At 45.5% G+C, this 26,781-nt stretch overlaps 1 protein-coding gene across 5 annotated transcripts in view; it reads right to left on the reverse strand.

Moving 5' to 3' along the window:
- Positions 1-26,781, reverse strand: part of DVL1 (dishevelled segment polarity protein 1) — a 77,799-nt gene that overhangs the window by 39,635 nt on the left and 11,383 nt on the right. For all 5 annotated transcript variants that reach the window (XR_013958166.1, XM_080631053.1, XM_080631051.1 and 2 more), the window contains exons 2-4: positions 11,610-11,679; positions 5,490-5,611; positions 1,999-2,111 (exon numbers count right to left, since the gene is read on the reverse strand). Coding sequence is in view for 4 of the 5 variants with exons in the window: in XM_080631053.1 (XP_080487179.1) it covers positions 1,999-2,111; positions 5,490-5,611; positions 11,610-11,679 (305 nt within the window). In the remaining variant the exon portion in view is untranslated. The remainder of the gene's footprint in view (positions 1-1,998; positions 2,112-5,489; positions 5,612-11,609; positions 11,680-26,781) is intronic.

Here is a 26,781-nt window from a genome sequence, read left to right on the forward strand (position 1 = left end):
TGCCTTGGTTACTCCGCGTAGTAATTCCTATGGAACAAACCGATGAGTAAAGCAGGGCTCCAACGAAGATCCCTCATCCTGCCTCTCTGTGAGCTGTGGGAGCTGTAATTTTGGTGTTATTTAAGCACGTCTCTGGAGGATAAGATCAAACACTAACTGCATTTCCTTCTGCAGGGGAAGGAAGGAAGGTTTACCACTGTTTCATGATGACAAGTGAGCACACCGCTCCTGCCCCTGAAACATTTGTGAACTGGGTGTCACAACCTTGCTGCCCTTCTTCCACCCTTGCCCCTAGAACTGTGCCCCCATTTTACATCCAGCTGTGCTCCAGACAAAGAAGACATGAAGGCTCAAGAAACCAATAGCTCTGCTAATGGGTGACTATTGAAGAGGCCTTAAAATCCTTCTCTAGGATGAGGGTATTTCACTTCTAATCCTTTCCAGTGGCAGTTCAGGACATAGTGCTGAGCTGTGCACTTTGGAGATGTGCTTTCGACTGCAAATAACACACTGGTGGTTTGGGACTTTAAATAAAGTATTATTATGACCACAGAAACACTATGGGCATGAAATAATATATTTCATGAGACCAAAATGATCCAGCAGTTGTCCTTGCTTTATGCAGGGTAACAAAACTCACTTCTGCTCATACACACAGCCTGTTTCGGGTAGGAGGCCTAAATTGTTTGGAGAACAGGTAATGTTTGTGTTACCGAGACATGTTCTTGCCTGAGCACAGCTTAGGCTGAGAGAAGAAAGAGTATTTCTCTCTAAAGGGAAAAGTATGAACTAGTTTTGAGTCCTGGTTTTCTAGAACTGGCCTTGTGGTTTCCAAAAGGCAGAAACTCCTGTGCTCAAACAATTCCATATGAGCAATCCAGACTAGGGTCTTAGACCAGCAGCTCAACAAACAGCTCTTTTGTCCATGGTAAAACCTGCACTGGCACTAGTTTAGTGTTAAAAACAAACCACCTTTCCACATTCTTCCCGTACCCAGGGTTTAACACAACACCATTAGAAGAGTCTGTCTCTTTCTACGACTTCCCAAAGGAATCTGAAGTCAGCATCACGCAAAGCAGCTCTGCTCCACCCACTGAGCAACTTTCATTCATTCTGAGCCAGTTACAGGTTGGAAAGGGTTAAATGAACAGACAGACCCCTGCTTTAACCCACAGTATGTATATGACTTCTGGTTTTCTAACTGGAGGCAAATACTTTGGTGGGTGGAGAATAAAGCCTGTGATGGCATCTCCTGGGCCCAAGCATTCCATATTCTGGACCATTTTAAACTCAATGGGTGGCACCTACTAATTCTTCATTAAGCCTAGAAATTCCTGTCTGGCAACAAATGAAAAGACCAAGCTTACTTTGATGTACAGACTAGAGGCAAGAGATGGAGTTCTGTATTTACCTGCGTGCTTTGGGTCTATTTATGTCTAAAAAGAAGATCCTCAGAGCCAATGTGCTGCAGTTCCACCAGCATAAAACACTTCTGCTGATTCAAGCCTAGAGAACTGCCTGGGTTCAGCTTAAACCACGACAAGAATCAACTGGAATTATTGGAGAGGATTTTGGCTCAGATCTTGCAATGTTAAAATACCAAGACTCAAACTGTCCACACTGCAAACTCATAGCACATCCTACAGATAATCTGTTCTACCTTTACATGAGCAAACTTCAGCAACGGAGGCAGCCCAGCCATGAGAGTACTGGACTCAGCACTGGGTGTTGTTATTCCTCTCCGAGCTAATCATCTTCTAATGCTACAGAATGCATACTGGCAAAACGAATCTCTCTGCCATTTTACTGTAGGTTGTTCAGACCTCTTAGAAAACACTGAGCTTCAAAGCAATTATCAAACTATGCCATTGAACCGATAACAGCAAGAATGCGGACACAGCTCTGCAGCACTCATGCAGAAGTAGTTGTTGCTCTGAAAGAACATCAGCAAAATCGTTCTTTCTATACGAAAAAGAGAGAAAATGGGACAGGACTCACCATCCTCGTGCCCTTCTCTGTTTCTCCGCCGATGCCTCTCTCGTCGGTGGCTGATAACTGATTCTGTTCCTGTTTCATTGTCCAGGCCGTCCCGGCTGCTGGCAGCATTGGGGCTGTTAGAGAACAAAGAGGAAGAAACACTGGAGTCATCTCTTCTTTTCTTTCTGATATAAACTGTTGCAGTTGGGAGCAGGTTGAAGCCACAAACCCATGACACAGATTAGCTGCAGTCCTGCTGCAGCACTGTGCTCTGCTCACCCCAAAACCACCTGAAGGGTGAACAGACAGTTCAGTATCAATGCTCTGAGACACAGGTAGTGCCAGCATGACATTGAAAAGGCTGCCACAAGACTGTTGCATGAAACTTCCATAGGGAAAAGCCTACTTATGGGCTAAGAGGAGGGACTGTTTGAGCATGAGCTTGAAGAAAATAAGAAAAGCCTCTTGCAGTGCTGGCAAAGGCCACAGCTCATTTTAACGGACTAAATAGTAGAAACTGATTTAAAGCTCCTGAATATATAACAGTGCATGATCTGACGTGGGCAAATGCTCTGCTGTGAAAGGTCTCCTTTATAAAGGAGAGCTACTTTACACAGTACTACTGGTCATACTCTTCCCCTTTAAAAGCAAGTCCCAAGTCACCTTTAGTTATGCCCGTGTCCTACTTCTCCACATAGAGTACATAATGGCACATCATACTTACACCAAAGCATCAGAGTCATTAATATTTGTCCTAGAGCTCCACAAGGCCAGAGTACACTGCCATGCAGCCCCAACTGGGGCCAGCTACAAACTGGCCCCATGGGCTTCTGTGGAAGCTGGTCCCAGAACTGGTGTATGCGTAAGCACATGTGTACAGTGTTATGTTGCAGAGGTGCTGAAAAGCCTTCACACACCCACACTCTTCCTTTGCACTGATGAGATGCACTGACATGCCCACCACAGCACTTAGGAAATCCAGGTTGTTATTCAAGAGTATTTGACTGCATATTTTAAGCCCCAAAGAAGCTACAAAAATACAAGTATTTAAGTGTTGTCATTTCTTGTTTCAGTCCAGTACAAGCGAAAGGGGAAAGAGAATGACAGCTCCTTCGTAAGGTCACCCTGCTAGGCTCGCAGGCATCTCAGCAGCACCATCTGGTGACTACCGCTGATACCGTCCACTGCTTCCTCGGCTAAACCCGCCTACCGAACGTGCTTTACACCCTAACAAAGGGGGCAAAGGAATCTCACAGCATCCTTGTTTCCCCTCTCCTTGCTGAGCCAATTAAACCCCATTCAATTTCAGTGCACATACCCAAGAGCTGTGTAGGAAAGAGCTGCCAGGTCACTCAGCTCTCTAGTGCACATCCACCACTAAACCAGGAACAGCCTCACTCATTCAGATGAACGTGGATTTAGCAAGCACTAAACAGAAGCAGTGGGGCATGAAACACAGGATGAGCTTCAGAACCCTCACTGGGGGGGAAAGTAAATTTTCATCAATTTACATCAATGCTGTCAGGCAGTAGCTGAGATTACTGCTTAACCTCAGATAAGGACCTCATTCCCTTGGATGGTGCTGACCTGTCTGCTTCATCTGTTCCTTGTATTCCCTGTTGTCCAGCAACATTTCTGTTTGTACAATCAGACAGCACCCAGCTCAGCTGGAGCTTCTTCTGTAACTAAGCCCCCCATCACCACTGAAGGAGGAGGACAGGAGATGACAGATCTCTGGTAGTTTGAACAGCATTTAAAACCATCTCAGGGGTTTAGGAACCAAGAAGGTAAATCACACTGACAGAAGGGGAGGTAACACGTGAGTATACAGCAATACTGAAGTGACAGCTGTTACAATTATAGGGTTGCACAAGGAAAAGGCTTGAGGAGCTCAACTTAGTCTATCCAAAAGAAACAACTCATTTCAAGTAACAGTGGGTTCTGTATCACTTGGAATCTTTAAACCTAGAGCAGGTGTGAAACTGTAACAGCAAAACAGCATAAAGGGCTTCATGCAGAGTAACTGAGTGAGATCCTCTGCCTCCGTGTTATGGAAATAAACCTGAGGGATCATTAGGCTCTCTTCTGCATTGACAAAATAAAACACAACAGCAATAAACCACAGCAAAACGTGAAGCCATTCAATTGGGAGTCTTCACAATTGTCGTTATGCCTGGCATGTCCTGTCTGTCCATGGCATGTCCATATGTCCTATTATGCCCTGAGGGAGAACAAGTTTTAAAGCAGATCTCCCCACAAGGCAGATTCTCTATTGCAGTTCAAAACAAGGAAGAAAAAAGGGGTGGAGAAGACAGAGAAGGAAGGAAGGTGGTTTATCTAGGAATGCATAACCTCCTGTGTGGCTGCTCCCGACTCAGCATGACCTGTGTAAGTTACTTCACCCCCTGAGGAGTCCCTGATTTGCTGTGTTCTGTGAACAGCCCATCACTTGCAGCTCTGACTGATGCCATGAGGATACAGACAAGGTCTTTGGAATCCTGGGGAGAAGAGCAGGTGCATGAGCGGAGCACAGCTTCAACTCCATCAGCCTGAGCACATCAGTCGATAGCAGCGAGTGGCTCCACAACTCCAGGCTGGTGCCTACCTGACAATGCAAGGACATTTTTGACTGAAGCTTGATTTTACAGCTGTTAATGTAGGTGTAGGTCAGGGAGACAAAGAACTAGTTATATTTGCAGCCACGTGACAGCACTCGCAGGCCTCTCCCAGGCAGGAGAAAGCAGTTGCTGAACGCAGGAGGGCAGTAAAGCCTTTGCAAGACAAAGTGTTTGGCAGGGTTAGTATTTCCCAAGATCGCTTGTCCCCCGTAGAAGGCATTTATCTGTAAAAGACTCATTCACAACACTAAGGGCTCCTCCAGGCAATAGACAGCCCAGAAAGCAATGGACAGGCATTGCCACCAGGCAAATCAGGACCACGTTTCCTTCTACAAACATCTCCTAAGATCACAGCTAGAACCAGGTCCTGCTTTAAATCAATCCCCTGTGCAAATTCAGAGAGTCTCCCTGAAAAGGAAGGTATTCCAAGGATATACATTGGCTCTGCTCATGCACCAGGAAATCACAAGGCTACCATTACATCAGATGACTCCCAGTCTGGCTATCTGCAGGTCAAGCTGCACATGAAGGAGGCATTATTCCTTATGGAAATGCTTTGTTTTGAGATCACCATTGTGCTGGCTCTGCATACTACTTCATTATACATAACACAGTAATTAGAAGTTATCATTTGGATACCACAAAAAGCATTTTGGGCTCCCTCTCTCCTTAATCCTTCCACAGTGGGTTTCAAATGAGATCTATGTATTTCATTGTAACAATGACAGGTTGGGGTTTTTCTCATCTCCTCTTTAATTCCTCAGTTCTAACAAGTATACAATACTAATAAATAGCTGCTTTGCAGCAGCAGGGAGAAATGGGGGAAACAAACAGGCAGGAACTGCATCTTTGGCTTTAAAATGAAATGAAATAGAAACAACAACTTGCTCTTACTGGAAAGAGGGAGGCCGGGAGTCTCCAATGCCGCCGGTTCTCTCAATGGGAGGAGGAAGGTCTGTGTGGCTCTCGGTGCACTGGGAGCCTGTGTCAGAGTGGGAGCTTTCAGCCAGGACCAGCTGTCAATAGAGAGAAAAGAATTCACAGTGGATAAAGAGGTTTCTGACCACTGCCAACAGAAGTTAGATTTCAGCTAGTGACCTAGAGGTGAGAAAGGTGTATATGCTATTACCAATCCCAATTAGCCATCTAAGTCTCTTTAAATAATATGATTATAAGGTCTTTAATTAAATAAATGCTCAAATAATTATATAGATTATTACCTTTCACTAAGAGGCAACTACGTGTCAGCTTCCTTCTATTTTTAGCTGTGGAAGAGCCAGCCCTATATAACAGACTCCAACCATAACTGGTTAATTTATCAAGGACTAATTCTAATATAAGCATCACACAGATGGTAACTGTGTGATGAGAAGAAGAAGGAGAGGGAACAGGATAGGAGGAGATCCTATCCTTGAGGATACAGTGTATTACTCCTAAGAGTATATTACTCCATGAATGTGAGAAGGCAAACACACACACACACAGACTGTCAAAAAGGAACTGCCTGAAGACAAAACAGTTCCGCAGCACCACATGGAGCCAGCTGCATTATTCAAACTCTTATCACCAAAGCAAGAGTGACAGAGGAAACACCAAAGGGGAAAAGAACATGAGCTTTCCTAATAACTTGGCAATTAAAGCTTCTTTCTTTCTTTCTTTCTTTCAGGGGGGGAAGTTGACGGGAGATGGTTAGAAAACATGTGGATATTTGTTCTTTAGTGTTTCCCTGCTCCTGGAGGAAGCCTCAGCAATGCAGAACCTATTATGAAGGCAAACCCACCATACTGAGGCAGGCTGCAGATCATCTCGGGAGTGCTGCTGAAAAGCAAAATCCAGCGCAACAAAGCAACTCCTTTGTGAATACTGCCCCTGGGCTGTGATTTCCTGAAGGATAAAGCACTGGGTACCCACTTCTTATTGATCTTCAGTGGGATTAGAGTCACAAACAGCCTCAGACCATAGTCTCAGACCATTACCATTATAAAGGGAAGAGGGCTGCAGAAAGTATCCATACTAATCCGTCAGGTGCATTCAGGAAATACACCACTTTAAACTTGGATCAGCTCACTACCAGATACAGTGAACGTGAGATATATTCAAACACAAGATAAGACACTGGCAGTATCACCTGTTTCCAAGTAACTTGTTAATCCTAGACAAAGGTCTTTCACGTTTCAAGTGTAAATCATAAGCACAACAGCCCTGACAACGCAGTGGCCAGTGCAGAACTTGTGGTGCTCACCAAGTGAACAGAAACACCACAAAAGAGCATTAGAAAACCATTTGTTGTGCTAGAAGAGAACTCGTGCAGTAGAACACGGCACATGCAGCAGGACTGTCATGCAGGATGCCAGGCTGGCTCTTCCCCAGCATCAGAAGGACCAGAAAGGCAGTGTAACAGCTCGCAGTGGAATTGCAGACTCAGCTGGAGCTTTGTAATGAGTTTGCAGCTCTGCCTCTTTCCAGCACCTCACAAAACACCTCCGATTTGATGAAGGTTTGACAGAAGAGGAGTAATTCTGGGGGGTGCACACTTACTGACACAATACACATGTCACTGCCATGGCTACATGGGCCGGTATACACAATTCCTGCTCCCTGCTTTGCTGTGCTAGCAGGAGTTCCCCATTTCCTCCAACAAGGAGGATACGTAACGATTTACATCACGTACCCTATCAGCTCTGAGATAACTTGTGTCCTTTTCCTTGATGAGCTATGGTAGGAGTAAACCGCCCCAGTATTATATCACTTTGAATGGAGCAGATAACGCGCTATGGGGCTGCCACATTCCAGCCTTCTCCCTGTGTTTCCGTGAGAAAAGCAGTGTTAACCCCAGCTCTCTGGCCAGGAGCCAGCCTGATAATTGTGTTTCACCCACCAGCTTCCCTGCAGTTTTGACTGGCAGCAGCGCTCTAATCCATCCCTTGCACTGGGCTGGTGCTGTGTGTGCTGTTCAGGAGCGTGCCTGGGGCTGTAAACCAGCTGCTGGGTTCCACCCCACTGCATTTCAGTGCAAAATGTGGACGTCTTCTGTGCAGCACACATGGAGGAGCTTAATGAAGAAGTGTGGAACTAATTGCAAGGGTTGATTCAGTTCATTCCATCATCCCAAATGCTGTTTGTTTTCTCAACTGAGGTCCTACCATCACATTCCCTACTAAATCTTGCCGAGGAAGTGGAGAAAGCATATCAGCCCTGGCATGTTAGAAAGGAATCCTATGTTCTTCTGATATACCGAGTGATTCCCACACAGCCACTTCCAATTCACAACAGCACAGACAGCAGTTTTGTGCTGCGGAAGCAGAACGTGCAGCCTGTTCATGGTGCAAAAGTGCCTGTTGCCCTCTGTATTAGATAGGGAATGCTGCCCAGCACCGCCCGGGATCTGCTAAGGAACAGTTATCCTGGAACTCACTTGCAGAAAGAAGCGTTCAGTTCATTGTGTCAACACTGCTCCCTTCAGCAATTGGACTTGTGATGTGAAACCCTAGCACAGGAACAGCAGCAAACTTCACACCAGCCCATTCTGCTTATTGTAAGCAAATTGAAGGGCTGGAAGGGCAATTAGGAAGAAGATGTATCTCAAACGCAGGCCAGACTGAAGCTCCTCAGTCAGAGCCTAACAGTGGCACCAAGCCAGAGAACCCTCACAGTGTCAGAAGAGCTTTGATTTCCTCCTGTTACTGCACCTGATCTCCAGTGAGGCCTCACATCCGTAGCTCAAAGGGGAGACTGAGATGAGCTCTTAGGCAGAAACTCTTCCCTGTGAGGGTGCTGAGGCGCTGGCCCAGGGTGCCCAGAGAAGCTGTGGCTGCCCCATCCCTGGCAGTGTTCAAGGCCAGGTTGGACACAGGGGCTTGGAGCAAGCTGCTCTAGTGGAAGGTGTCCCTGCCCATGGCAGGGGTTGGAACTGGATGAGCTGTAAGGTCCCTTCCAACCCAAACCAGTCTGGGATGCTATGAATCATAGCAAGAACTGCCTTTCACAGTGCTCACAGACATCTCAACAACTCACAGCTCCAGGAACCAGTCTGTTCAACGTGGATGGCTGAAGGCGCCAGCCAACAAGCACCAGTCTGGGAAAAGGAAAGAGCAAACGCTGGTACATTCTGCTCTCACAGTCTCATCTGGCTAAATACTTATTAGTCTATCAGCATGAAAACTACAATATGTAAATGCTGTTACTGAGAGCAGCAGCTCTTGGTATCTCTCAGGCAGCTACTAAAGAAATAGCTCCAAAAGCCATTTGTATCTTTGACAGCAACTTCACAACAGCCACATTCATCTCCAAGTTGAAAGTCATTATTCCCTATAAAGCCACAGCCATCTCAAATCCCAAGCCAAAGCTTCAGAGCCACAGCCCATTATCCACACGAGGGCTGCTCCCGAAGGCCCAATTGCACTAAAAGACTTACTGATGAGGCCCTTTATTCCATTAGGAATTCTGTCAAAAGACAACAGGACAACACATTGCTGGAAGGGCTGCGAGAGCCTATTGGGAATGTGATGTTTATTTTAATAACAAGGAATTATCTATGCCAGATCAGGCTTCCCTCTTTTATCCTGCACGTTGCCTGTACAGTTGTTTGGGGTCTGCTCCAACCATGGACCAGGATCAACCTCCCATAGGCTGAAAGTCAGAAGCTAAAAGACTTTAAGAAGCCTGTGGCTGTCAGGTAAAGGGTGACCCACTTCAGTGTTCCGAGATGGAACGAGGCAGACAGGGTTTCCAAATCAAACTGCACATGTACACGTGTGGAAAGAGAAGGTGGAAGGTGTCCCTGCCCCGGCAGCGGGTTGGAACTGGATGATCTCATGGTTCCCTCCAAGCCAAACCATTCCATGACTCTACGATTCTATATCCTCCTTCATGAGAAAAGGATGTACTTCCATGCTTCCTACTATTTAAGGAGCTGAGCAAAGAATTCAGCTCTCAACTTGAGATCAAATGCCCTCAGGTTTTTTGTTGGGAGAGGGAAGAAGGAAAAGGTTAAAGAATTGGGATGTAAACGGGACTGAAATAATCCATATCCTTATCCATGTGGAACAGTCTGGGGTTAGGGATTTGGCTTTGCTTAAACTCCAAGAACACTGAGGCTTGCTGGAACAACCGAAGTCATATTTTGCTGCACAGAAGAGCCCCAATAGTGTGCACAAGTTCAGAATGAATCATCAGAGCACTGAACCACCACTGCAGAACATCAGTCTTTAACTAGACCACACAGATGAAACCAAACACCACCATGCTCCTGAGCACATTGGGAAGAAGAGACTCAGCTCAGGGATGCAGAAAGCAATCTGAATATCAGCCTGGGGTTTGAATTCATATCAATTCAAAAGCATGGGAGAAGGGGGAAGAAACAGGGAGTGAATGACACTGAGGAGCAAACACAGCACAATTGTTACATACTGGGATGGAGGAAAAGGGTTCTTAGGATTAATTTGCTCCTCTGATAAGAGCTACTGCTCATTTCTACCCCTTTGCTTTTAAAACAGACGCTGCTCTCACGCTATGGCAACATAAGTGACATCTCTATAGCCTTTATTATCTGAAGCTTTCAGGATGCTCTCTTCAGCTTGTTAATTGCACATGAGATCCCTTTTTGCACCATCTATTCCCATCCCATCAGAAAGCCATGCTATAGCTATAGCCCACTTATCCTTGGGCTGAATACAAAGCCACCACCACCAAGATGCAGAGCTCAAGCAGAGCCTGAAAGTAGCATACTCAGCAGCACTGAGCCCTTCAGCCATCTCCAGCTCCTCAGAGAATTACGGGCCTCACACCACACCAGTGGCCATTAGCACCTCTGTCCTGCCATGGCTGGAGGTGAACCCCATCACATGTCCAGTTCCTGCACAAGAACTGACATAAGCCAACAACCTCATTAAGAAAGAGCCCTGCGCTGTCTCCCACAGCATTCAAGGGACCATCAGGTCTCCAAGGCCCTGGCTGTTTGTCTCTGTATTTAAGCGTTGTTTCATTCTCTAATGAAGTTATTTTACCCTAGAGAATGAACACAACTTTTAACAACCAATTTACTCCTCCATGGAGCACAACACACAGGGATCATCCCCTCTTTGGGAAGGCAAGTAGGCAGATCCCTACTGTGTCCATTTCTTCCCCTTGAGCACTGCCCAGCAGCACAGGTCTCTATCAGCATAACTGTGCTTTGAAACACTCACTGAGTTTCAAACCAAGGCATTTAGACACCTAACGGCCACTGCTGAACGGAAATACACAGCTCTGGAAGTCACCCTGGTTATTAGTCAGCTATTGCTATCGAGTCAAAAGGTTGGAGCACAAAGGCAAAAGAAGTACCTTTTCCACCTGAATGCATTTCCCAGTGACAAAACAGGTAACTTTCAAGAGAGTACAAACCAAAGGGAGAGCTTTATTCCAGTTTTTAAGATCTTAATATCATATAAAACCTAGTAAGTGCTTAATACTCTGTACACCTTTGGGTGTGCAGGAGGACCAAGGTTAAGCCCATGCATTACAAAGCTCTGGCTTTACTTGCCTAATACTCACAACCTGTTGGGACTACCCAGCTGCCAGAGTCCAAGTGCCTTAAAATTAAAAGCAGTCAATAGAGCAGAAAGCAGTTGATCATATTAAATGATAAAGCTGAGCTCAGTTATCTGCCAGCCCTTGCCCTCCTCACATGAGGAACGTTTTCAGCTGCTTAGAACCCAGCAGGGGCTGTATGTGAGGAACCACATGGCATCATTACTTAAGAACACTCTCCCAATCAAACTGATGTTTAAAAGATACATTGCACTATCCTTACATAATGGTAGCATGCACACGTGCACTCTGCTGTGAGCAGCAGCATGCAATCAATACTGTATTTATCTTACAGTGAAGGCACATGTAATCCTCATGTAAAATGTAAGCCTTTGCTTCCATTGAGACCCAAGACACTTCTGACAATCAGGATGTAGGTAACCATCTACCCTGCCACTGTGCCCACTGTATCAAATCACATATACACACAGACAGGAACCAACATACCCAGGACACCACTCTTCCATTGAAGCAAGGGAGCTTTGCGTTGTCATCCGAGATCTCCTCCTTTACCACCCTGGAAAAAGAAATACAAGAAAATCAAGAGTTTGCAATGACATCAGCTCAGAAGGGACAGTGGCTTCTTAAATGGGCCAGGGAAAGCACTAGGTTTTGATACAGTTTTGCTATCAGCAAGTCTTCTATCTTTAAAGAACAGACACTCTACAGACTTGCTGATAGCAAGATGTTTATTATGTGTATGAGCTAACTAATAGTCACCCAACTGCAAAAACACCAGGTCTGCTTTTCAATATACAGCTTCACTACTACACATTGATGTGATACTGTTTTTGTTACCTATGGGCTCCAACCAGAATTGAGAACCTTCTGAACAAGGAAGCAGAGAGGAAAGCTCTTCAGATGGGGACTGCCTAAAATGGGCAGAGAGGGGATGCAGTGGTGCTTATACCAAGTCAAACAGGAGATCTGTAGCAGAAACAGACTCTGGCCTCAAGTCCCTGCACAGAACAGGGACAATTTGGTTTTGACCATCTCGAAGCTTTAAGGAGAAAGCTAACCTGAACAAGGCAAACTCAGTGAAAATGTGTGGTTCCACAACCACATTTTCCTTTATTTATGTTTTTGTGTTTCTTGTTGCTGTGTAAAAAACCCACAATAGCCACAAAGCAACTGACTATGCATGAAACAGTGGCATATTATAAGGGGGGGAGAAACTGGTTAGGAAGGAGAAGAGAGGAGAGCAAATAGACAACGAGTTTCCATCCTACTTTTGGTAAAGGAGGAGTAACTCCCAGCACCAGCAATACCTGCATTTGCACTAAAAGAAGGAATGAACATTCTCTTCTGTCTCCACATGGATTTGCATTGTTAATGGCTAGCTGCACAGCCTTCACCTCTTTCCTATTACTGGAAAGAAAAACAGTTTGGAATATTCATTTAACTCCTAATGCATCTGTCCCACCTTCACCTTTTGGCACCAGGAAACACATCATATGATTCCACTACTGGTTCTAGTCATTTATACCTAGACTCTGAAGAGGCAATTAAAGCAAACTCCATTGAAATCAAGCTTTCAAAACCTTTGACAACCCAATGAAGCTCTCAGACCTGTCATTCTGGAGCTGCAAACGCTGTGTGCAGACAGAGATTTCCACATTTGCTCGCATCTCCAGCTCCAGTGCATCGACTTGGATTCAGACATTCCCTTTTGTGTTTCAGGGAGCCCTGTGGAGAACACTCAGCACAGACCCAACTGCAGAACCAGCACAGAAAAATGCTGCAATAACACTGTCTTGTCAGCTATATGTTTTAAATGACAGCATCTTCCCTGTCCACCCCATAAGGAAACGTCACCTACTGCATCCCAGGAATCAGATGCAGCTCTGCACCAAGCTCTAACAGTGAGGCTCCAGCATTAAAAACATATTGATTTTGAGGTTCTCGGCAGAGAAAAGGCCGGGGGGGGGGTCTTTCCACCACCAACACATACAGTGGCAGTCCGGATAACCCTGCAGTACTGCCCAGACAGGTTCAGTTGTCTTCACGGTGGAAGACAAGCGCGCTGAAGTCACTGCTTCCAAAGCAATGCGCTCTATCACAGCATTAGCCTTCTGCTAAAGGGAACAACTTCCAGATCTGTTGCAACTTGAACTACTAAATATAGCCTTGAGCTATGAGGCAAGAGAATGACTGACTGTAATTCCCAGCTTGCTTTGGGTAGCAATCAACAGTGCCAAGAACATCAAAGACAGCAGCAGCCACTAATTTCAAATATCACTGTTTTACAAATCATTATTTGTAGTAAAGAGGCAGCTCCTTTCAATTCTCAGGCAGGAACAGAAAGGAATATGAATGGCTGCAGCCATATACTGCAGTTTGAGGACAACTTGTATTCAAAAAGATGTTTTTTGCTCTACAAGAACCCAGAAGCAAGGGCAGAGGGAGACCCATGTCACTGCTCTTGGAACACACATGGTCCATTAGGAACTAACACACACAACAGCTTAAGACCAGGGTGGATAAGGCCTTAAATAATAGATCCACAACCTGGAACCAATCTCGCATGGCAAGGAAGAAGAGGTGATGAGATTGATCTGCCAGAGACCTCCTACTGAGATGAAGTATTGGTATTGGATGTGGTCCACTGTGGAGATGGGACATCAGTGCTCTCAAACACAAGTTAATGGACTTACTGCTTGATAATAAGAACAAAGACCATCTGATACCAAGAAACACATCATAGGATTAAAGCTTCCCTTCAGAAGAGGGGATATTTGCTTCCTAGGTCACATCCTGCCTCCTGACAGCACTGTGCCTCTGTACTTGCTGGCAGGGATGGAACACATGTGGTCTCCATCCCAGCACACACAATCTTCCACTTAACCTGGGTTATGAACCACCCTGAGAAAGAGAAAAGAGCGAACAAACACCTATCTCCAAAGCCATTTCAAAGCTGCCACTCAATGAACACCAACAGGAACAGAACAAACCAGTCATTTCCAGGCTCATTTGGGTCATGATACCTCCCAGCAGCAGGTCTGCCCCTATTGCCATGATGTGTTCAGGCTGTACGTAACTCCCTTTTGCAAAGGAGAGGAAGGGGAGACTCTGCCAGCACACCAACAATTTACCTACAGACTTTTCTTCACCATGAAATCCTGATGGATGTGATATTAGACCCTTTATTTCATCCCTTAAATGCATCTACCAGGTAAAAGAACAATACAGGGGAACAACTCACCCAAGGCCACAGAGTTCGTCAGTGACCATGAAGAAGACCCCACACTGTTGAATATGCCCCAGGTACCTGCTCTACATCACCAGCAAGCCCTCACCATCAAATCTCTCATCACCACAGTGTGCACTTAGGGAGAGTACGTGCAAGAAAGGGTGTGGATGCGCGGGGAAGGGGAGGAGGGACCAGTTCTCAGCAGCTCACATCCTCTGCTTTATTTGACTTAGAGGAGATGTAAGAACTAATTACCAAATGAAACAATCCCTGCTGGTAACAGCCCCTCCTTCCTCTCGCTTCCTGGAATTGTGTCTGGATCCTCTGGCTCTGCTTCCACCCTGCTCTGCACAAATAGGTGTTTCTGCATTCACCAGACCCAGTTCTGTTCACTGTCTCACACCTCACCTGCTTCTACGACAGATTTACATTCCTGGTCACTCTCCCAGTATCCTTACTTCTTGTTTTCCTCCAAAGAGGATTTCAGCCAAGGATTTAGCCTTATCCTCACTCTCATCCTGCTCCCAAGCTGTTTGCTGCCTCAGAATATACGCTGACTCCCCATTCAGAACACCAAGTGAACCCCACAAGCCTCTAATGACTCTGATTCATAAGCATTTAGGCAACTGGATATTAAACATGGGGTTGATAGTGTTGCAGACACTTGCACTCTGATTGCATCATACGTGCCTGTGAGACTCAATCGCCAGAATTAGCCAGATGATTTCTGGTTTCTGCTCAGAAGAAGGAGGTTAACAAGGGAATTCTCTGCTTGATTCACCAGTTGCAAGCCCAAACCTCCAAGGCCCCATGCATGGGAAATGCAGGCTTGAGACAGCAGCATGGCCCCTGCTGATTCACTCCAGGTTAATGTGTACCATGCCACAAAGCGCTCATCCTAACGTACATTAATCCCTTCTTGTCACTGGGATCATACTCAAAACTTGCCTTAACTTTCTTATTGTCCTTTACTGACGGGTGAAAGGGGAGAGGAGCTTCATTCCCTACTTCTTATAACTTGCTTGGAGATCCTTATAGAGAGAAGGCAAAGTAATTCAGCCATTTGTTCTATACATGATCTTCAATGACTCCCATCACCACAGAAGCAGGTAAGAGATTATTCACATCTTAGTTTTGATTCACAGAATCACGTAGGTTAGAAGAGAAATCCAGGGACCATCTAATGAACCTCCTGCTCGCAGCAGGTTTAGGCTGCTCAGGGCCATGTCCAGTCAAGTTTTGAGTATCTCCCAGGGACGGAGGTTCCACAACCTCTTTCAGGCTCCTTGTGAAGCAGCACTTTCCCCCAAAGCTGTTTAAATGAGTAAAACCATAAGTAATCCTAATTGCAACAACTCAACTGGAAGCCAAGGCTGCAGCTCTAAAAATAACCTTTCTGGGGCTGATTAACATTTCAGTCTGAATCTTTAATGCAGAATTAAACCTTCAGGCTTCTCATAGCTGAGGTCATGACAAGAGAGCCTTTAGCCAGCCTTCCAGCCCAGAGAGATGAGTGGAAATAAAGCCACCCACTGGATTTGCAGGTCAGGCTTGCCAAGGTTCATTCTGGAAATAGGGAAGAGAGGAGGAGAAATCCTGTTGCAGAGCAGATAAACACCACAATGCAGTGCAGCACACAAGGGCTCTGCTCAACACGAAAGATCCAGAGCCTCCTGTCATGGCTGCAAGCCTCAGATCTTGCCTGCACCCCACTGAGCTGGTAAGCAGGGAACGATGTTGCAGCGTTCCGAGGCAGAGCTACGGTGCTTCCCTGCGCCAGGCTCATGCCAATCACTCCTCAACATACCACAGGGTCAGAGCAGAACCAGCGCTCTCCTTTTTAGGTTGCTATTCCCAAACAACACTGACGATGCTCTGCCTTTCCATATATGCACTTTGGTACAGCAAGTGCCACATAAACCTGTCAGAAATGACTGCTGCCCACAGTTATGATATCAGTGACACGCCCAACCATGGAACAAACCCCTCCTCATACAAAGAAGCTGCAAGAAACTGTGTGCAGTGGGTGCTAGGGAAGTCACCTCGTCCTGCATAGGCGATAAAGGCATGGAGAAACACTCTCTTCTTCTTCTTCGTGTATTAATCAGCTGCTCTGTCCCACGTTATTCTTATGACTTAAAAATCAAAGCACACAGTGGTAGTGAATCTGGCTGCAGTTAACAGTGAACGCATTCATGTATTTATATATACACCAGTTATCTTCTGCCACATCTCATCGTTATCATCACCACACTAAATACTTTAGCCCACATAACTGCCTCTTCCCTGTTTTTTTCCACTCCACCTTTATTCCTGGAGGCCCAGCCAGTAGTTTTCCATGCCAGCCTTCAAGAACTGCAAGGATCATTTCTCACCTTGCCGGAGAACTGCAGGATACTGGAAGCGTTTTGGTACTTGGATCCTATACCAGATACTGACCTAAGCTTCAGCACATGAATGAAGGAAGACCCACTGCATTCCCCAGCAGAGAATCGGCCTCAATCTGCCCTTCATTTCAAACATAAAGCTTCACTTTTTATAGCAATGAGCTGGGATTCAAGGCCAGCTCCATTTGTTTAGGCTCTACTCTGGCACCAATCCACCATATGACCTTGAGGAGGCCAGTTGGCCTATTACACCCTGTCTTACTGCAAGGAATTTACGGTACCTTCATGCTTAGAAGCTCCTCAATGACTGTTTAAGATAGGCATCGGAGCAACAGAAATCCTCATTACTTGGTTAGAGAGGTCCAGAATTCTGCTTAAGCAAGATCCCTACACATGAACCCAAAAAGAACAACAAGAGCATGGAAGGGAGGAGGAAAGCAGAGATTCCAGACTGCAAACAGGGGAATTTTGATCTCCAGCAATCCAGTTTAGCCATCTGCATCACACTGAAAGCACTTTTAAAGGCCCATCACTCATTACCAAGTGCAACAGGCTGACACAGTGACTCATACTAAAAGGTTTCACGTGTTTTGAACCAACTGGTACTTGGGCTCCCAGCCCAGATCTGTCTCATCCTTCCATTTCAGTCCAGTGCAGCTCGGTTCAGCTTGTGCTGGGCTACAGACCCTCGCCCATTATCTTGAGAGGGTCTCCAAATATAGTGCACTTTGGAGCATCCCCGAGGAACGGCTTCCAATGAAGTGCTTTTAAATATTAATGCCTGACTGTTACAGAGCAATGGCATCCAGGGAATAGGATTTGCTTCTCTACTCCTTAAATAACAGTATTTCAGCGGTTGTGCAGATGCTGAGGGTGTGAAAACCCCACTGAAATACAAGGATTTATGGCATTATAAGTTGACATCCATAGAAATCAGTCTATTTTAGCACTGATAAGCCCAGCTGTGCACAGTGTTATCCTCCGCTCCTTGACCACCTAACCTAGCAGAAAAAAGGTTGACTATGTGCATAAGGAAGCAAAGCAAGTGGTTGACTTTTGGAGTCCTAAGACCTTACCATTTGTTCTCATCAATACACCCTTGGAAAGGGTTTGGAATAGAACAGGCCAAACCATCCATAACAAGCAAAGCATTTCAGCCACACTGACAGTCTTCTGCCTTTTTATTCCCCTTTTTCCTCCACCCCTCATGTTCTCCACTAAATTATGTAGGTGACTATATTACAATCTCACAGGTGTTAATGAATCTATTCTTGCAACTGTCCCAAGGGGCAGCTGCAAATCACTGCCTCTGCCACAAAGACAAGCAAGTCACAATACAAAGGGACAGGTCAGCATAATTCTGACCCAAACCCACATTTTCAAGTCCCAATCCAATGCCTTAGCTACAGAACAATAAATATTAACAAGCCCTCCATAAAATTAAGGAGCTCTTGAAAACAACCTAGGAAAAAGAGTGTCAGAGAGGCTGCTGCCAGCAGTGGGTTGGTTGTGGAATGCCCATTTCAAACAGCCGGCTCTGAATTGCTTTCCCCAGGGTGCAATTAGCTTCAGAACTCCAGTGCAGGACACTCAAAATAGCACTTTGAGGTGACATTCACATACAGCCAAGGCAGAGAGGCAGCCTGTTGAAAACCCAAGCCTCTGCAGGCTGAAGTCAGGTCATGACCTGGCACACGGAGAGCTACATACCAAGTCATTGAGCTGGTTTCTAATGCACAGTCCAAGTGGCATTGTCCAAGCCAGGTCTGAAGCTGGGAATTGAAAGGGAAGGCTCGTGATGCTTTTAGCTGATCAGTGACAAACAGCAAGAGAGGCTGCACCATGTGTAAGTTTATTGCCCACTCCACCCACCAGATATTACCACTAAACCCTCTATTTTGTGCAAAGGGAGCACTGATTTTGGTAACACAGCCTCCCTCAGCACAAACTAACTCTTTTAGCTACGCTCCCAGCCCTTTTGAAGCTACCTGGGAAGCATTAAGAGCCTAAGATTTCACATCCTCCCTAAGGCTGTCTTGGGATAACATAACCTCAATTCATCAACATGCAGAAAGCATCATTTTGCAGCCAGTACTCTTGGACCTCCAGCCTGAAGTGTGGGTGCCTCAGCTTAGGCCTGAAATCCATCTGCTCAGTGTCAAAAGGGACAAAGAAGCAATTCAAGGTACTAAACCCAAGTTTTACTACAGCAAGCAGCGACAACAGCAGTAATGGAGTTACAACAAGGTTCACTACAGGCCACAGAGAACACCAGGGACACAGGTACTTCCTCTGGCTGCCAGACCACATTTAAACCTCCTACCACTAATTATTCCAAGGGCTTCCCACACTAATAGGACTCAAATGAAGACAGATACACTCTTTGCTATCACACATCCAAAATGGCACGTACGCAGCCCCTTGTCCCAGTGCGGAGGTTTCCGAAGCATGCAAGTCAAGCAGATGCTTCAGCACAGGGATGGGTTTGAGCCAGGTAGAGCTGACAAAGGAGGGTAATTTGGAGGAAGAGCACCATAAATACTTCAGAAGGATGCTATGAAAATATAATGAGCAATATCCAGCCCATTGTGCCATAGGTCCTGTTCCCAAATCCCACAAGACTACTTTGCAACATCCCATTATTCTTATTCAAATCATGAACCCCCAATCAGACTGAGCCCACGGGCACCAGATGTCTCTTATCTTGGTGTACTTGCACACATTTCACCATGGCCAAGGCAGTTATTTCTGCCCCAGGTTAAGACCTTGTTTCATAGCAAGATTAACAGTAAATGTGCAACGTGCAAGCTCTCTGGGGACAGAGTCTTTTCAGTGTAAAGGCTGACATTTACATACAGCAGCCACAGAAGGAAGGGACCCCAAGAACAGCCGGCGCTGGAAGGACAGGCAGACATGGCAACCCCAATCCCATCACGTGTGGGTATCTATGAAAGCAAATAAATGAGGCAAGTAATGCCAGAGAGCACACTGAGGGTTTGTGCTGAAGCACAGTCACATGTGCTTCCACGGCCTTCACAATTCAGCAGCAGAAAACAGCTTCCCAGCTCCAGGCTCCTGCCAGCACACTCTATTTGCATCACCAGATGACAAGCAGCCCATTTGCAAAGGCAATACCACCAATCCTGCCTTGTAACCTTATGAATTGATTTTCTGTCTTAAAGGGGAAAACAATGTACAGAAACAATGTACAGAAATATGTTACTTCCACCTCAGCACGATCCGGCTGCTGTCACTGTGATGCTGGCACAATCACACAAACCAGAGCATTCCACTTCACCAGTGTAACTGTTCTGGCATCAGTGGTACCAGCACAACTCACAGAAGGTGGTAAAAGAGAAGAAAGCACAGTATTTGCCCTCTAAAAATGTGACAGGAGGTTTTCTGTATCATTTCTTCATCCAAACACCATGTTAAAAACAACTGCATTTTCCTCTAAACCCCAAGTCTGCATACCAATGCGCGGCACAACAAAACCCCACATACAGCCAGGTCCTCAGTGTAGGAAAGGAGTAACTGTGTATATTCCTTTTGCAGCTATTTAGAGGTCCACCTTCAGCATATGCCATGGTAAGGAGAGACGGGCCCATTCTGCTGCTGGAAGAACGGAGGAGAAGAAGAGATCTTCCTTTGACAATCAGGTGCAATGTTAAACTAATGAAGGATGACCCTGCCTGAGCTATCCTTCAGGAATCAATTCCACAGCAATAAACTCCAGGAACAAGCCAAAGGACCCTATCCCACATATTCCATCAAGTCCACTACTCAATATGGAACAAAGCACCTTTCTGGAGAAGCCCACACGCAGCGAAATCACTCTCTGAAGGGTGGCAGGAGCAGGATGAGCTGCCTGAAAACGTGTCCAATCTCTTAATCTTTCAGTAGGAATGATTTCCAGTCCTCCACAAGGAAAGCAAGAAACAAGTTCAACACAGAGCCTTAGAGCTTAGAGCATTCTTCCTAATCAACTACAAGCAAAGGGAGTTTATTTCTACCTTTCTAAGTAACCAATTGACCTCTTAATGCAAAACCCAATTAGTTTTCAATAAAGGCATCACACAGCCAGGACAGACACAGTGCCAGCTGCCAAACAACACAAACCAAGAAATGCTAAACACACAGCAGAGCACCCAAGATAAGAATCAACCCTTATCCCTCCGTGAAACCTTCCTTTTGTGCTCTCTTAAAAGCACCTCATTAGAATAATGAAGGTAGGTCAAAAAGTAGCCACAAGTGTTCACCAATACAGAAATATCATTTACAGACAGGTTAAATAATTGCTAAGCAAGAGGTGAAGCCAATCCCATGAGAAACAACCACGTCATCCAGCAGTGGTACCGTCCTCCAGGACTCCAGGTACTTGGGAGAGAAAAGAAGTTATTCATAAATGTATTGAGCATGATCCCTATGTAGAAACCTCAAACACTTACTACAGATAGCATCTCTCTCCCTCTAGGTTATTTGTCTAGACATATTTTAATTAAATGGCATAATTCTGGTCACTGATGTGGTGCAAATTATTCGGTGTGTTTTTATAAGGTCTTTTGGTCTACGCCACTCCAGCTTCCAGAAGGATAACTCACAGCCCATAACAAGTCAGACCTATGCCGCAATGAATGCGATAGCGCCTCTTGCCTCCAGACCCGCATAAAACCCAGGCACAAAGGTGGAGGCTGCTACCTCTCTTACCTTCAAAGCACATGCAAAATGTCAACTCTCCCACAGGATTACACAGAAATCCCTATAAGACCACATATCCTTATTTCTTCCTTGTGGGAAGCCACCGGAAGCCTCCACTAGTCAGCTCTTTGTACAAGATTCAAGTGTTCTGCATCACATGGAGATCAGTTTCGTGCACAGTTCCTAGAACCTTTGGAGTCTCAAAGGCAACCAGGAGGGGTATCACATGAACCTATTTCAGCTGCTCAACACAGTCTCTGTGGACAAAGCATTTTGGAATCCAGATCACAACATAAAGTTGTCCTTGTCTACACCCATTCAAAGTTTAATCTCCAATGAGGAACAACATGCTACTGGTGTAGGGGATGCACAGACACAGTCCTCTAATGCTTCCCTGGGACAGTAACACTGCAAGACTATATGTAACATAATGAAAAGCTGGGTTCAGACCTTCTGCATTCAGACCTAGCAATAAATTCCACCCACACTTCATCTTCAAAGTAAAACTGGACCTACAAGTTTGTTTAGGCATTGAAAGAGAGATTTCCAGCTTGTCAGAAAATCCTAAGTCTTTAGAAACAGGCAGTCTTTGGATACATGCCCATATGGGATGGTGATAGTGCTGAAGATTTGCACCCCAATACCTCAGAAAGCTTTCTTTCCACCATTGGAAAGATGTTCCAGTGCAGAAATGAATCACAGAAGCATAAAAACAAGTTCTTGATAGCAAGCACAACTGCCAGCCCCATGTTGGTGTTTAGACCTGAGCTTGCTATTGTGTGGTGCATCCTTACCTGAATGGACAGCAGGACTGAAGGACACAGATTTGATCAAACAAATCACTGCAGTGAAAGAGCCCCAATGCTGTATTGCACCATTTCCTCACATTCCATTCCATCACAGATTCCAAAGCCATTACAGGCTTTCCCATCAGATCACCCAGTCCCTGTTCCTCATGAAGACAGCAAGAAGCATTTGCTAACAGCTCTTGAGGCCATTCATATAAGGCAAATAAAAATGAGATAGCTCTCAAACACTGAACCATTCAGCAAAGGTGCCCTTCAAAAGCCAGCAGCAAGCCTGCCAAGAGCTGCAGGATGAAATGGTGCTCCTCAAACACTGCCCTTGTGCAACTACAACCTGCACAAAGGGAGGCTGTTCTGGGAAGGGTCACTGTTCATTCGGGAGGGTCTTGCTTTGTACCTGCCCAGCTCTGCCTGTTTGGTTCCCATCTCCCACTCCTACTGAAGAGGTGTTTGAGCATCCTCAGAGGCTGCTCACAGAAACAGTTCAGGTAAAAGGTGTTCAGATTTTATGCACCACAAGGAGAGAACTGAACCTTTTCCATATGCAAAGGGAGAGCAAGCAAAACGCAAACCCTTCATTCCCAACCTGCACAGCCCAAGAACATTTGACTTCTAAATGAATATTTGTAGGTTTAAGTGCAGAATCCAACAGAACCTCTGCCTGACTTTACCAGTGTATTAGTGTGGACAAGAGAAGGGAAACATGGCTAAAGCCAGCATTTAAAGCCCTTTAGTGCATCAATATTACTAGAGTGCATCATCCATCTCTCATCAAACTCCCTATTTTCCTATCATGGGAACTTCAGAAGCCATTGAGCCTCTGACTACAAAAACGCCTCCCCTGCAGAGCTGAGACTTCTGCCCTCTCCCTAGAGAACACACAGGGCAGCAGGAACAACCTGTGTTGAAAAGGCAGATGCAGCCAGACTCTGTCTGTATGTGGCTATGTAATACTCAGCCTGCAACACACTGCAGGACTGTGATTTCTTCCAAATCCTGTTAGAGAAGCAAAAGCTGTTTGCCCCATCAAGTTCAAACTAATGAGAAGAGCCCAAATTCACATCACAGTGTTCGCAAGCACCACAATCCTATGTACTTCCTGAGCTCCAATCCAGAAGTTAAGCAGTTTTTCAGAGCTCAGACTTTCAATTGCCTCAGCATCAAGAGAAGGTAACACTGGAAGAGGTGAAGTCTGATTCTGCTGCTGCTTTTGTTACACAGTAAAGGGTGGCTGAAGAGCTCCAACCCAACCAATTCACACTGTAAATCCTGCATAGCTTCTTGAGCTTTCCAAATCCTATTTCAGCAGAAGGATACCAATAGCATCTCTCCAGAGTAACACTTCACTTTGTCACTTCCTAATTTTTGTTTCATTGAGACACATATCCCGCTGTTTGGCAGAGCCAGATAAGAAGAGACCCAATCCCAGTGGGTTTGTAATCTGCCCATTCTTCTATTACAGCTGTGCTCCTATCTTTACTCATTTGCTGTCAGAAACTCGGGCAGACCAGCAGCTCTGTTACTGCAGCAGTTTGCCAATAGTGATCCAAGCAGCCAGAGGCTGATTTCTTAATTACTGATCCCTGGAGTCTGAAGAGAGGAAAAGAAGCTATTAAATAAAGGAGAGAGCGTGGATGAGAAGAGGGGCAGCAGGGATGGGCATTACACTTTGAAACATAGATTAGGTGCTTAAATTTGCCCAGACACATGCTGAGTACCCACAGGTAAAGGTCTGGCTGTTGCTTTTAAAACCAGCATCCAATAAGCCACTAAAAACCCTTTTAAAAGTCAGTTTGTCTGGTGGGTAAGTCAGAAATACACATAGAATCAGAGAATAGTTGGGGTTGGAAAGGTCCATGAAGCAACCATCTCTCTTACAGGACCTTACAGAGGGCTGACAGTTTCTGACACCATAGCAGGATCTCTGTTATAACTTCCTAACACCACCTTCTGACCATGTCCCAAGTGAAAGGAAATCTGTCCATAAGAAAACACAGTGACAAAGGAGGTGCTGTCAGGTAGCTCCTTCACTTTGCCCCAGCAAACACTGTTCTCCAGCAGCACTGGGCCTCCAGCCCAGAAGCCAGCTCCTTTTGAGAGCACAGGTTCAACTTTGGTACCCTGCCTGCGCAGAACACTTTTGGAATGCTCTCTGACATCTGCACTTGCAGGGGAACACTCAGGAGAGTGAATCATACCAGGAAAGGAATAACAGATTTAAGAGCTGGTTTTGTTTTGCGTTTAGATTTCTATACTTACTATCCCTCGAGAAAAGCATCTTTAGGAGCTCCTGAGCTGACAGATTTGCAGGTCTCTATTGGGTTGATTTATTCTACCTGACTGCTCTGAGTATAAAGTATTTTAAAGCACACGAATATATGAATGTGAGAAAGCAGCAGCCTTGGCAAGGAAAAGTCAAAGCAGTTCTGTGGCTACTTAGAATAGGTTTTCAAGAGCTAATACAATTTTAAGAGCCAGGTTTTCCATGAGCAGCTACAGATTTGGTAACATCCAGTACTTACACCCAACAGCCTAAGATTTAAAGAGTTAAAGAACCAAATCCAGTTGTTAAGAGGGAAATATTTGAGGCAAACTCTTAGAATAACTGCTGAAAAGCAGAAACACATTTCTTCAACGCATGCAGCACTGGACACGTCTGTCCCACACATCCTTCTCTGGATGCACAGAGGACTGCTAAGTTGAAGTCAATGTGACATCCAGCATCCTCTGAGGACAAAACAGCCACGAGGTATTGACTGGAAGGAATGAAGGAGACTTCCAGGAAGGAGAAGGAGAAAACTATCAGCTCCAAGAAAGCTTAAGCATTCTCCTGACTCTGGAGAACCCTCCATGAGTCAATCCTTAACCCTCAGAAGAACCTCTGTTTGCCAACAGACATGTTTTGGCCAGAGAAGCTGTGGCTGCCCCATCCCTGGCAGTGTTCAAGGCCAGGTTGGACACAGAGGCTTGGAGCAAGCTGCTCCAGTGGAAGGGGTCCCTGCCCGTGGCAGGGGTTGGAACTGGAAGAGTTTTAAGGTCCCTTCCAACACAAACCATCCTATGATTCTCTGACCCTATGTTTGCAGGGATCAAGTCAACCTTTGCCTTTCTGTTGAGCCTTTCAACAACAGGGCAAGGGACAGTGGTGGTCTGTCTGCTACTAAACTCCCAGGCATTGGAAGCTGAACCAAGGGCTCAAACATCCACATCATTGTTTCCTACCCAAAAGCCACCATCAGATCCCTGAGGTCATGAAGGTTCACAAGCATGTCCCATTTCTGTAGAGCTATAAAGCCATTGCTTGATTTGTCTGACATAGAAATAAAACAAATAGAGCTCTAATGCTCTATTGCTGATACTCAATCTGCTGCTGAGAGTTCACAGCGCCCCAATTATTAACTGACATATTGTAAAGCTTGTCAGCTGGAATGCAGAGACAAATCACCACTGCTATTGCTCCTAGAAGCCCTCAGGATAAAAGGAGAAAGGAACAATAAGACCCAAGAGTTTCTGGGCCTCTAAAAGAGAAGAAAGGTCTTATTTCGCTTAATTTGAAGCAACACATTTTATTGGAATGACAGTGATAGACTCAGGGTTGTCAAAACCAATTGCATCCAGAAGCACTCACTGGAAGCAGCCCTTAGTCACTTTGCCAGGCTTCGCTGGGTAATTACGCCATGAATTTGTTCCTGTATCCAGTATCCCAGGCCACAGTCCCAGGATAAATTATACTTTCTATTCACTTGTTTTCTGCTACTTCCACCTTTATTTCATGTAAAGAAAAATGCAAGAATCTTCTTTAAAAAGGATACATCTGTAACACCTTAAACGCTTCCCCCCCCCGGCTCCCTGACATCTTGTTCCCTTGTGTGTCTGAGGAGGGAATGTATTCCCATTGAGCACATCAAGATTGCAAAACTCATATTCCAGAGAGAGCACTGGGATGTTATCCAGCACTAGTACAATACACTAATCCCTGCCCCTAAATACATTAGACTGGGCTTGGTTCTCTAGACTGCCCTCACCCAGCTGAAAAGCTTTACTAGTGCTCCATGGTTATCAAGGGAAAGGAGAGCACAGTGGAACTTCCTCACTCTCTAGATGAGAAAAATGAGGGTTTACTCCAAGTGCTTTATGTACAAGCTGACACTTACCACATCCGTGTCTCCATGATAATTACAACAGCCTGAAAAAGCTTGGAGCAAATAGGAGCCAAATTGCCAAGCACAGGAAGAGGTTCTGCCTAACGCATCCCTTTCTCTGCGGCTGTCAGGAGTAGGAATGCAAAGTACAACAGCACAGCTGAGCCTGCTCTCAGAGTGCCTGATTCACAATAATAGGGATACACTCAGAGGACAAGGCCAAGAGAGAGCAGCCATAGATGTCTCCCAAAAAAGAACCTGTCAAGGAGATGCCTCCTAAAGCTTCAACAGCCATGAGCCCCTCCTGTAGGAATGAAGCTCCCAGCTCTTTTTGCGGTGCCTGGTTTCAGTCACAGGAACCAGAGTCACTTTGGCACTCCACATGCGAAGCTGCCC

The sequence above is a fragment of the Psittacula echo genome (assembly GCF_963264785.1).
Source record: "Psittacula echo genome assembly, chromosome: 17".
In the NCBI taxonomy this organism is placed as follows: Eukaryota; Metazoa; Chordata; class Aves; order Psittaciformes; family Psittacidae; genus Psittacula; species Psittacula echo.